Source organism: Lutzomyia longipalpis, chromosome 2, assembly GCF_024334085.1.
Source record: "Lutzomyia longipalpis isolate SR_M1_2022 chromosome 2, ASM2433408v1".
Taxonomy (NCBI): domain Eukaryota; kingdom Metazoa; phylum Arthropoda; class Insecta; order Diptera; family Psychodidae; genus Lutzomyia; species Lutzomyia longipalpis.
In genome coordinates, this window is record NC_074708.1 from 33,346,671 (window position 1) to 33,360,091 (window position 13,421).

General features: G+C 37.7%; 3 protein-coding genes across 4 annotated transcripts in view; 1 reads left to right on the forward strand and 2 right to left on the reverse strand.

Annotated features, from left to right (window-relative positions):
• Positions 1–13,421, reverse strand: part of LOC129790123 (WD repeat-containing protein 19) — an 829,031-nt gene that overhangs the window by 709,377 nt on the left and 106,233 nt on the right. The gene's annotated exons all lie outside the window — the stretch shown is intronic.
• LOC129790155 (protein O-mannosyl-transferase TMTC2-like) overlaps positions 1–13,421 on the reverse strand; it is a 433,518-nt gene that overhangs the window by 181,292 nt on the left and 238,805 nt on the right. The gene's annotated exons all lie outside the window — the stretch shown is intronic.
• The window catches only part of LOC129790211 (serine/threonine-protein phosphatase PP2A 65 kDa regulatory subunit), a 620,353-nt gene continuing 613,093 nt past the window's right edge, over positions 6,162–13,421 (forward strand). The window contains exons 1-3 of one of the 2 annotated variants that reach the window (XR_008750540.1): positions 6,162–6,351; positions 6,456–7,241; positions 7,359–8,494. Coding sequence is in view for 1 of the 2 variants with exons in the window: in XM_055827599.1 (XP_055683574.1) it covers positions 6,271–6,351; positions 6,456–7,241; positions 7,359–8,256 (1,765 nt within the window). In the remaining variant the exon portion in view is untranslated. The remainder of the gene's footprint in view (positions 6,352–6,455; positions 7,242–7,358; positions 8,495–13,421) is intronic. The other variant, XM_055827599.1, reaches the window with a different exon arrangement.

Here is a 13,421-nt window from a genome sequence, read left to right on the forward strand (position 1 = left end):
CATCTTGAGACTATTTGTGACCAACTATTCTCTCTCTCTCTCGAGCAAGGGAAAGGTACGACCTGTCTCTCCCATATATGTATACATTTGCTCTATATCCTCCTTGATCCGCCTCCATAGCACGTCATGAGGATGTTCATCGCAGCTGGGTGCTGGCATATATGCCTATGCCAGGAACCCACAAGAGGTGGCGTATAACCCAATAATTATACACACGAAGCTCACCAAGGATTTCTGTATGAAAAGGGGGAGGGATGGTCTGTGATTATGACATGGGGTGAAAGCAGTCAACGGCCACATCTCCAAGGAAATGGGTGTGACACGAGCATTTTCAACAGTTGAGATTTCCATGGGGTCAGTTTCCGACTCATAGTACGATAAATTCACACAGATTCATGTGAATCCTGACAATATGTCTAAACTCCTAAATCATATTCAGATATTGACTGTATAATATACATACCTACCTATGTATGTACAATAGATTTTTCCGTATAATAATATACAGATTTTCCCAATATTGAGAAAAAAATGTTATAATGATGACGCTCAGATTTTCAGTCAAAATTTTCTGATTTAAAGAATTTTATTTAAACCCGACATGTCGGACAATTTGAGTCCTTTCTCAGGTTCTATAGCAGAATTGAAAAAAAAAATCATAAGACTCAAAAACATCAAGATTTTCTTGACAAAAAACCTCCTCAAGTATCATGTCCTTGCACACATTAATCTACATATTATAAATGCTAATAAAGAGACATTCTCTCATTGATGAAAATGCCCTCATGTCATTCACTTCAATAGCCCCCCACTAATACGCAATAAATTACAAAAGCGATATCATGTGGGCACAGTTTTGTGCTAAAATTTTCACACAGCAAATGTAGTTCTATAATTTTCCTCTAAATACCAATTTCGTCAGCAAACAATGCAATTTAGTTTATGACAATGTGTAAAACAGAAGCCCAAACTATATGTATGTATATAGCATTCAATTCACATTGCTATATAAATAAGCGCGTGCATTGGAACTGTTGGATATGTCAGCTACCCTGCTGCTCATGAAAGTCTCAGCCAGAAAGGCAGCAGGAGAGGAATATATATGAAGCTCATCTGGGCCGGACCCTCGCTGACATATGAAGTTATTATGAGACTCCCCCTTCACGGTAATCCCTCTCACTTTCCCTCGAAAGCACCCTCTACCTCACCACCCACACACACAGGGGGGTGGCCGAAAATGAGATTTGTGGTCAGGCAGAAAACTGTCATCTGCCCACCGCAATAACGTACAATTTTCCAGGGGAAATTACACAAGTGTCTCCACAACTTAAATTATTGCCCAAGCCAAAAAGATTGGGTTTTGTGTTATATGTTGAGAGATGGCCGAAAAACTCGCCCCATGTGGCCCCATCTCCCGCATGAGGGACAGAATGTCGCAGGGGGAGGGAAAAAGGTCAACAAATATTACCCATAGTTAACTTTTACCTCTCTGCAAATTTACACACGGCCAGTATATTACGTGAATATATTAAAAATTACTGTGGTACTCTTGCATTATTTTTGCTGTGTGACACTAACAATGAAAATAAATTAACACACCCGGGTATGGAGAGATAAAAAAAAAATGAGGTGACTACGTGCATCAGTTTTTTTTTATTTCTTAAATTCAATGGTGATGATAGCAGGAAGTGCTGCTATACAAATGGTGTCAGCGGTGGGATTAGCTGGAGGGAAAAAACAATAAGAGGTGAATTTTCTTTTCCTCCCACTCTCTATGTTCAATAATGTTTTGTAAAATACGTTAATTTTGTTGTCTTTGTTTTCTTTCTCTTTTGTAGTGGCAAAAGTTATTAACTGCCGTATATTTAAATTTAACCAATTTTCTCACAAAAAAAAAGAAAATTCCCCAGGGCAAGTCATCCAAGAAAACTTCCCAAAAATCCTATTAAACTTTACTTAATCCACATAAATAAGTCAATTTGAAATTTACGTATTCAAAGCTCATTTCATTTTCTATGTATTATATTTTTCGCGCAGCCACAAACTCCCTCGTGGTACAAATTTAGCTGAAAATGGCCATAGGAACTCACCCACACAGGATCAGACTAGGAGCACATTGTAGAATAGGGTGGAACGGGGAAAGTGGGTGGTTAAAGTACGCCAAATAATGTAAGCAATGAAAGAGGAGTGTGGACAAAGTTTTCCAATTAAACTAACTCGGACAATTGATGAGCAATTGCTCAAACTATTTGACACGAGAACAGCACCACACCCTCGCCATTGCTCTCAAAGAAGTCAATTCAGGAGCATTTCTCACTTTTTTGCCGCCGTCTGCCAAGAGAATTTATTATTTTTCTCTGTTTCCCTATAAACTTGCCATAAATTGTGGAAATTGTGAATATTTTCACCTACTTCCGCTATACAGCACCCGTCCCCCGTCCCCCCAGATCCGCCTTTTACAATGTCTCTCCAGACGACAATTCTTCGTCTCGAGAGAAACTTTAGCATCCTTTTTCGGAGGAGCTCCCATAGTCCAGTGGTGGATGTTCTTTTCGCCAAAAAAGATTGAACTATCGAGACCAACTTTTGTCATAAATCACCGCGCAATGTCGTAGAATGTTCTAAACAACTAATAAAACAATATAAATGATGTAATGAAATGTGAAACTCAAGTGCAAGAAAAAAAACTTAAAAATTTTTCTTCTCTTCCTCTTGTAAGTTTTAGATTTTTTTTTCATTTTAAATTACTCTTGGGCTGTCGATTTCTATGCTGTTGTGTACTATGTTGTTGATTGAAAGGATTGATAAATGATCAACGGAAATTCCATATCGTTTTATTGCTTTATTGGGATGAGTTAAAGTTTTTTCTCAAATTTTTTTCTTAAACATTTTAAGACTTTCTTCGTGGTCTATTTTCCCCAAGTGTCCCAAATAATGTTTTTTTCTCACAGATTTAATTTCTTTCAGAACATTGATGGATTGTTATGTTTCGGTTATGTTGTTCAGAAACAAATAAAAAAAAAAGATTAGATAAAATGTTTCAATCGAGCACATAAATAAGATACTAAAATTTTCAACAACAAAAAATTCAAAATGATCAATGCTGAAAAGGGGGTGAGACCCCCTATGATGGGGGGAGCAATGCCAAATGTCGAGAAGAATTTCCCGCAACAATGACGCAATGCACATAACCATAAAGCATTTTTATGTGGGGCGCATGAGAATTCCTCCCAAGTGACAGATTTGCTACATTTTTAATTTCAACGCACACACCACCCCCATGAGGGTGGTCTAACCCCCTCCCGACCTTTCCCATTGATTGATGATCCCATGGGATTTTTCTGCGTGCACAGAGTTCAATTTATTTTTTTTACACTAAATTGCTACTGCCCCATGCGAACCACCACGAAGGGGGTGTGCTGTGCACCAACAATAATGATATTCTTTCTATGAATGGTACCCCTGTGAGTACGCAGCAAAAAAAATCATACGCGGCTGAAAAATAGCATAAAAATTTGATGATTTATTCAAAAGCGTCCAATTTATGTAAGCCACAGAATTGTTATTTTTATTGGACTCCATGGGGGAGCAATGGGTAAATGTATTTGTATCATAATCTTTTTTCGAGCGCAGAGGAGGAGCTCCAACTCGACCCCAACAGTTGATCATAGAATGAATGTGTTTATTCAGTGGTTATATTTTTTTTGTATTTTATGTATGTACATTTATTTTCTCTCAAATTCAGAGTGAATTTTTTGTTATTTAAAGGGTATTTCGTTGCGCTGAAAAAAGAAATTTTAAATTGTTTTTGTAAATGTTGTAGAAAAAAGCTGTGTCTAGAGAAACGGCATGATCCGCATGATCACATAAGGCATGATCCCATTATTTTACGCCATTATTATATTTATTACGGCTTGATCCCATTATTTTACGGCACGTTTCCATTATTTTACGTCATTTTTGCATTCTTTTCAGCACGTAATGTTTTTTGCATATTTTTACGATATGTATTAAATCTTTTTACGATGTGTTTACATATTTATACGGTGTGATCTCATTATTTTACGACAAAATTCTATAATTTTACGTCATTCATTTTCACATATTTTTTCGGTATGTAATTATTTTTGCATATTTTTTACGACATGTATTAATGTTTTTACGGTGTGATTACATATTTCTACGGCATGATCCCATTATTTTACACCGTTATAATATTTTTACGCCTTCATCCCATTAATTTACTGCACGTTATTCTATTATTTTACGTCATCTTCTTAATATATAAAGCTGAAAAGTCTGTTTGTCTGTTTGTGGCACATGAACTCCTCCTAAACCGCTGGGCCGATCTTGATGAAATTTGGTATGGGGGTAGAGGGGGTCAATACGAGTTGCAAGCGCTATATGGGATTCCGCCCCAACCCCCCTTTATAGCGCCCCCACATAAAAATTGATTTTTCCCCATTTTCTACCTGCTGAAGGGTCTTTTTTTTTATTTTTTTTTTATTTTTTTATTTTTAGAATTTTTCGGGGTACCGTATTATTCATCCCCATTCTAATATACGCCCCCTTTTATAGCTTAAAATGGAGTTTGCTCACACGTGATTGGGGGCTCGGGTTGACTAGTTTTTACATATTTTTACGACATGATTACATATTTTTACAGCATGATCCCTTTATTTTACGGCACGTTTCTATTATTTTACGTCATTTTTACATAATTTTTCGGCATGTATTAATCTTTTTACGATGGGATTATTTCTACGGCATGATCATATTATTTTACGCCGTTATTAGTTGGTATACCACAATCGTGGCATACCAAGTATTGTAATCGTCGGAAAAACCGACCACCTCGGATCGGGCTCAAACTTGGTATGAGCACGTTTTGCACATCCCACATTACGAAAATGGTGGTGGAAAATTTTTGATCCGGCCGGCCGGCCTGCCGGCCGGTGCGCCATACTTTGCCTTATAAGTCGAGAACGGTAAAAGATAGAGACTTCCGGTTTGAAGTTTTCTTTAGAAATGTGAGTGTAAATTTTCTTTTTTTCGAATTTTCGAAATCCAAGATGGCCGCCATCCGCCATTTTGGAATATTGTCAACCACTTTCCTTATAGTTAGAGGTCTGAAATTTTAGTATGTTGTAGGGCTCAGTGAGACGTTTTCATCAACAATTCATACTTGACAATCGGTCAAGCCGTTTAGCAAATATGGCGGTCTAAAGCAAAAAGCGTTTTTTCGATATAACTTGAGAACGGCTTGACCGATTTTGCTCATCTTGGTATCAAATTAAAGGTTTTAAGAAGCTCTACAACTATCTAGAACATTCCAAGTTCTAAAAATGTCTGCAAGAGGCGCTAAATACAAAAACAAAAATTGCCTAACTTTAAGGGGCAATATCTTCGAACCCCGATCATAGATTTCTTTTAAATTTTGATATGTTGTAGCCTGACTCAATATCTTTCACCAGCCCGAAAATGAAGAAAATCTATGTCGCCGTTTAGAAGATATAGCCATTTGAAAAATTCTTGAATTTGAAAATTTCTAAGAGCCATATCTCTTGAACGGCTTGTCCGATTCGGCTCAACTTGGTATCAAATTAAAGGTTATGCAAAACTCTACAACTTTCTAGAACATCAAAAACCTCTAGAACCATTCCTTGAGGACAAAAAGTGCAAAAAACTGTTTTGGTAGAACAAAAATCCGCCATTTTGTGTTCTGGAGGTGACCTTGAAATGTATCGAAATATATGTCAGATTATAGCTTATTTCAATACCTTTCCAGAACTAGTCAAGAAATTTCTGTAGGTTTTATAGAACTTCAGATATGAGCATTTTAATCTGTCAATTTGTTAAATTTTACAAAAAATCGACTTTGCCTACTAATCTACTCAGAAATTAAATTACAACGCATAGACTGACCCATCCGCGTTGTGGTATACCAACTTTAATAACTGGACGCGTTATGATTGACTTACATATTTTTACGACATGTAATCATGTTTTTTTTTTTACGAAGTGATTACATTTTTCTACGGCCTGATCAATTATTTTTACAACTTTCCTAACATTAACGAATTTTCTTTTTGAAAATAACGAAAAGTTGTTTGCCCCTCAAAATAGGCAAATTGAACCGCCGCATTAGCGCCACTCGTGACGAACACAAATAATAGAATCTGTCAAAAAAGATACGTGTGTGCGTTTTTTTCCTGCGACAAATTTTCTCCGTTTTTCCAGAAAATTAGTGACTTTCCCACTACCAAAAAGATGAATGAGGACAAGGCATCCGACGATTCGCTGTACCCCATTGCGGTGCTCATCGATGAGCTGAAGAATGAGGACATCCAGGTGAGTTTTTCCGTGCGTCTCGTGTTTTTTTGCACAATGGCGATGTTCCGGGAGTTTTGGGATGAACGCACCCCTTTTTCCGTGCTTACTTGCTGCTTTTCCAGCTGCGCCTGAACTCCATTAAGAAACTCTCGACCATTGCCCTGGCCCTGGGTGAGGAGCGAACCCGCACGGAGCTCATTCCCTTCCTCACGGAAACCATTTATGACGAGGATGAGGTGTTGCTGGCGCTTGCCGATCAATTGGGGCAATTTACGAGCCTCGTTGGTGGGCCCGAGTACGCCATGTACCTCTTGCCGCCACTCGAGTCCCTGGCTACGGTGGAGGAGACAGTGGTGCGCGATAAGGCCGTGGAGTCCCTCCGGATTGTTGCTGCACAACATAGTGCGGCTGACTTGGAAGCCAGTGTCGTACCCACGCTCCAGCGTCTCGTCACCGGGGATTGGTTCACCTCGCGCACTTCAGCGTGTGGACTACTGTCCGTGTGCTATCCACGCGTCTCGCAGCCCGTGCGAGCGGAATTGCGCGTTAGTTTCCGGAAGCTCTGTTTGGATGAGACACCAATGGTACGACGGGCTGCTGCCAGCAAACTCGGGGAATTTGCAAAAGTTGTGGAACCGGAATCACTTAAATCCGACATTATTCCGATGTTTGTGCATTTGGCACAGGATGACCAGGATTCGGTGCGTCTCCTGGCTGTAGAGGCGTGCGTCAGCATCGCGCAGTTGCTTCAGCAGGATGAGCTGGAGCATCTGGTGATGCCGACGTTGCGTCAATGCGCCGGAGACTCCTCCTGGCGCGTCCGCTACATGGTGGCTGATCACTTCACGGAACTCCAGAAAGCTCTTGGGCCTGAGATCACTAAAACCGACCTTGTGCCCGCTTTCCAGGTACGTCTATTTCTGCTAAATTCCTTCCTATTGACATAATCATGAGATAAAAATAAAATTCTCATTCAGTGATGACTAATGATTAACGCAAAAAAAAAAACAAATTTTTGTCTTTAGTATCTACTGAAGGACTCAGAGGCTGAGGTTCGTGCAGCTGCAGCCACAAAAGTGAAGGAATTCTGCACTAATTTGGACAAAACGAATCGCGTGCAGATCATCATGACGTCAATCCTTCCGTACGTGAAGGAGCTCGTATCTGATCCCAATCAGCACGTCAAGTCAGCCCTGGCATCTGTTATTATGGGTTTGAGCCCAATCCTTGGGATGTCCAACACGGTGGAGCATCTCCTGCCGCTGTTCCTTATTCAGCTCAAGGACGAATGCCCGGAAGTTCGCCTGAATATAATCTCAAACTTGGAATGCGTGAATGACGTGATTGGGATTCAGCAGCTGTCGCAGAACCTGCTGCCGGCGATTGTTGAGCTGGCAGAGGATACAAAATGGCGTGTTCGTTTGGCCATCATTGAGTACATGCCTCTGCTGGCCGGGCAGCTGGGGCAGGAGTTCTTTGACCAGAAATTGCGAGCTTTGTGCATGGGATGGCTGAATGATCACGTGTACGCCATCCGGGAGGCGGCAGCGCAGAATATGAAGAAGCTCGTTGAGCAATTTGGTGCTGCGTGGGCAGAAACCGCCATCATCCCCATGATTCTCGTCATGTCGCGCAACAAGAACTACCTGCACCGCATGACGTGCCTCTTCTGCATCAATGTCCTCGCTGAGGTGTGCGGCACGGAGATCACTACGCGTGTCCTTCTGCCAACAGTGGTTGCCCTTGCGACGGATCTCGTGGCCAATGTGCGCTTCAATGTGGCCAAGACGCTCCAGAAGATCTCACCCTTTATCGACACTACAGCCATTGAGACGCAGGTGAAGCCAGTCCTGGACACTCTGAATACCGACAAAGACGTGGACGTCAAATACTTTGCGTCAGAAGCCATTGCCGGCATTGCTGGTGAGTAAACCCCCCATTTCTTAGCTTTTAGCCTCAAACTTTTTTCTTTTTGCTAAAAATATATTTCCCGGAAAAGTTTATTACGATTTTTGGGATGAAGAAGAAGTTGACACAGTTTACCTTGGAGCAATTGCGGACAATCAGCAGGGTGGTGGAGAAGCTGAGGAGGAAGATTTGAGTCCTCCAACTCCATTTTATTGAAAGTAAAAAAAAAAAGATTTGCTTGCCAAAAAGAAACGTGGCGTCGTTTTTCTCTTCGTGAAAATCTTGTCCAAGTCAATCAATTTGATCATTTTTGTGACTAACAAGGGGTTGTTTATCTGAATGAAATTATTCGAATCTTCGGAAATATTCGATTTATTAGCCAATATTCGAATGATTCGCCAAAGATATCAAAATATTGGTTTTTAAAGTTTTTAGTCTTAAAATAATTTTAGTTTGAGAAACAGATGCCTAAAAAAAATCTTTAGTTTAAGCCCAAAAAAGATGTAAATTAAAGCTGAAAAGTAGTTAATTTTAGCCTAAAAATTAGTAATTTCAAGTCGAGAAATGACTAAATTCTAGGCAAAAGGTTTTCAGTCCTAAAAAAAAGATTTAGGATCAAACTCCTAAAAAATATTAGGGCACGGACTTTCGATCTAAACATCGAAGCTTCGGTGATTCGAAGCATCGAAGCGTATTCGAAGCACTGCAAAAGAACTGCTTCGTTTTTAAAATGCTTCGATTATTCGAATAATCGAATAAGATTCGAAGCTTCGAGTAATTTTTAGATATTCGAAGCTTCGAAGCTTTTTGAAATATTCGAAGCTTCGAAGCATTTTAGGTATTCGAAGCGGATGGACAACACGTTTTAAAATATACAAGGTGGGCCAAAAGTTAATGCATGTGTTTGATCGTCTATATCTTTTGACTGGGTTGAGATATCTCAATGCGGAAAAAAGCAAAATGTAGAAAAACTCAAAAATTTTCATTTGCTTCCGATTTGAAGTCGATATCTCAAAAATTGTGGGAGCTAGAGCCAAAAATGTAAAAATTAAATTTTTTAGATTTTCGCAATATTTCATTTATGGAAAAAGTATCGCCAGGCATCTTTTTATGATTTAATGTTAACTTTATTTTGAAGTCCTGTCCTCAGCATAGTCATGGACTGAAAATAATGTCCCGAAGGTCACCTTCTCCATTGTTAATGCAAAATTTGTCATGTTTGAAAGTGTAATGCATCACATAGCCCAAAAAACACAAAAAAAAAGTTCCTAATCAAAGTTTGTGGATTTTTAATCAAAAAACCGCAGATTTTTTAAGGATTTCATAAAAAATGAGTGGCCTAATTTCTGGGGACGCTAAGGACCATAAATGAATCCAGAAGATGGAATGACGTGAAATTAATTTTTAGGGCTTTCTTAAAACTCAAAAAAGACATTTTTTGCCAAAAATCTGATTTATTTTTTTTTCGCTTTTACTGATCCTTTAAATCTTTAGGGATATCCTTTTGTGATCTCAAAGTGTTCAGGGACCATAAAGCTAAGGTCCTGCATTGATTTTGACTCAATAATTAAAAACTAACTAACCATAACTGTCAAAAATGTCCCATTGGTCCTTACGCGCATAATGAGCAACGCTGTGTGAGTTGTTCCCATTCTGCTGAAAGAAAAACAGAATTATCCTCCCAAATTCACAAATTCAAGAGAAGGATATCTCAGAACACGATTCTGTAGCATCTTCCCGAATTTACGAATTTTGGGAGCATAATTCTGTTTTTCTTTCAGCAGAACGGGAACAACTCACACAATGTTGCTCATTATGCGAATTTTAAACAAATTTTTGGTCAAAGAAAACTTTTCTTGTGAAACTGATCTTGTCATGACCCACAAAGTCCCAAGACATTAAGCCACTCATTAGCTGTGATTCTTTATTTTTTTATGAAATCCTTAAAAAATCTGCGGTTTTTTGATTAAAAATCCACAAACTTTGATTAGGAACTTTTTTTTTGTGTTTTTTGGGCTATGTGATGCATTACACTTTCAAACATGACAAATTTTGCATTAACAATGGAGAAGGTGACCTTCGGGACATTATTTTCAGTCCATGACTATGCTGAGGACAGGACTTCAAAATAAAGTTAACATTAAATCATAAAAAGATGCCTGGCGATACTTTTTCCATAAATGAAATATTGCGAAAATCTAAAAAATTTAATTTTTACATTTTTGGCTCTAGCTCCCACAATTTTTTAGATATCGACTTCAAATCGGAAGCAAATGAAAATTTTTGAGTTTTTCTACATTTTGCTTTTTTCCGCATTGAGATATCTCAACCCAGTCAAAAGATATAGACGATCAAACACATGCATTAACTTTTGGCCCACCTTGTATATACATATATAAAAGTGAAGTAAAATATATATAAATGCATAGATATATACATATAAAAATGCAAAGATAAATATATAAAAACTGCAAAGATAAATATTAAATATAGCATGGATGGAACAGTATAAAGCGAAAGAACGGTAAGTAAAACTTACGGGCTGTGATTCTTTCTTTGTCAGTGAAATGTGAAATTGACTGAAAATTGAGGATGGGCAAATTTTGAGGAGAGACTTACTCGCGAGCCGAATTACAGCCAACGCGCAGAAATTTTTAAGAAAGCGTTAATCGTGGCAAATTTTGGTGGTTATTCAAAATGGCGGACGGAGGGGTGGGGGAGGGGTGGATTTGACTTCATAATCGTATATCTTCCACCCGATATATGAACTTTGCCGTTGACCGCAAGTCTCTATCTATTACCGTTCTCTTGCAATATAGCGTTATATTCCGGCCGGACGGACGGACGGACGGCCGGCCGGAAAGATTTTTGGCGTCACCATTTTTTGGAATGTAGGGACCCTAATTCGTGCTTATCCCAAGTTTGAGCCCGATCTGACGACTTTGTATTTTTGAGTGTACACAGAAGCTGTGCTTCTTTGAAGAAAGAATCACAGCTAAAATGCACAATTGAGCTGTGACTTTTTTTTGTGAATTTGCATAGCTTGAAGAACTTTTATTATAAAATTCTCCTCAAGCGCGAAGCGCCTTTAATAAAAAAAACTAATGTCCTTAAGAAATTTTTTTAATCTTTTTTTTTGAAGGTGTCTTCAAGCGCGAAGCGCCTTTGATACAAACTAATGTCCTTAAGAAATTTTTTTAATCTTTTTTTTTTTTTTGAAGGTGTCTTCAAGCGCGAAGCGCCTTTGATAAAAAGTAATTTTCTTTCTGAAAAAAGAAGTGAATGAATATGATTTTAAAGATTTTTTTTTAATTAACTATGTTTTTTTTTATCAGAAAAAAAGTTATTTCTAAACTTAGAATCTTATTCGATTATTCGAATAATCGAGGCATTTTAAAAACGAAGCAGTTCTTTTGCAGTGCTTCGATTTTTTCACAACAATTCGAAGCATCGAAAAGTTCGATTTTTCGGAGCCCTAAAAAATATGTATAATATCAATCCAAAAGAGATTAAATTCCAGCCCCAAAAGAACTAAATTCAAGCCAAAAGTAGTAAATTCAAGCCGAAAAGCACTAAATTCAAAACCGAAAAAGTGATGAATTCGTTTTGTTGGTTTCGAATTATTCGATTTAAGTAAAGTCGATTTAAGAGTAAGACATGTTTATGTGAATTAAAATATTCAGATCTTCGGAAATATTCGGATTATTCGCCGAGAAATTAAAATATTCACCAGATAAACACCCCTTGGTGACTAACTTATGTCTCGTTTATGACTCCATTCAATGAATTTATCCGTTTAGCGAATCCAACAATTTTTTATTTACAAAAAAAGCATTAAAAAAAAATGACGAAAATTGATTCAAATCCAATCCAACAATAAAACTTCAATGAGTGAATTCAATGCCTCGACATTAAAAAAAAAATTAATTTCTATATTTTTATCGATCTCTCACAAATGTTTTATTTAATGATGGCGGGAAAAATGTGTGCAATCAAGGTCCAATAGAAAGCAGAATTTCAAGCACATTTTATTGCACATATCCCGTCTATTGGCGTCTAAGTACGCTTAACCTTTGAAAGTAATTGAATAATATTTCTTGATATTCTCTTCAAATTGATTTTGCATCGAGACTTCACCTAAAAATGAACTGTTGCCAATGAGAAAGCTTTGCCTTATTCTTAGCTCTTACCTTGGCTCTTACTCACTGATCCTTCATCGTAAGGTGAAACGATTAAAACTCACTAAGTCTGTTTAAGTCCGGCTGAAGGTTTTGAATCTAAAACTATGTTTTTTTTTAACTAGGCCTGAGTTTTTTGAGTTGGGCCTAATTTTATTTATATCAGACCTATATTTAATAGCTTCTGACAACATTTCTTGACGATTTTTACGAATTTCAATGCATAGCCTTAATTCAGCCAGACCTTACCTTAAAACCTTAAAGGTCTGACCTTAAAGAACTTACGGTCGGCATAAGAAACTTAGGCCCAGCCTAAAAAACTTAGTCCTTGATTAAACAGGCTAAGTCTAGCGTAAAATACCAAAGCATAACTGAAAGAACTCAAGTCTAGTTAAAAACAAATAAAGACAGACTTAATAGTGAATTTCTTTATTATTATTTAACATTTCTTTTACAAATTATTTATAGGTAAATGAAAAATTTATGATGATTTATGTGGTTAAGTGTGATTTCAAGGGTTTAACTGACTTTTTTCTAAATTATAACTTAAAGTATAGCAAAACCCTCTAGTGGAATCTGACGGAATTTGGTATTTTTGTTGGTATAGGATAAATCCTTCCGATTGCGTCAGCCAAGAGAGACAGTAGGTCAACGCAAACGCATCCTTTCAATTTTAGGGCCAAATCTTTCGACGCTTCTTTGCGTCTTCCTCAGGTGGCTGGGATTTTTATTAACATTTCTTATAAATTTTCTTTCTAACGAAATATTGTAATTAGAAAGAAAATTTATAAGAAATTTTAATAAAAATTCCAACCACTGAGAAAGACGCACAGAAGCGTCGAAAGCTTTGGCCCTAAAATTGAAAGGATGCGTTTGGGTTGACCTACCGTCCTTTGGCGGACGCAATCGGAAGAATTTATCCTATACCAACAAAAATATAGACAAAACCATTTTACAGCAAAAATTTTATTCTTTTTAAAAAACAAATAAATTACATATTTT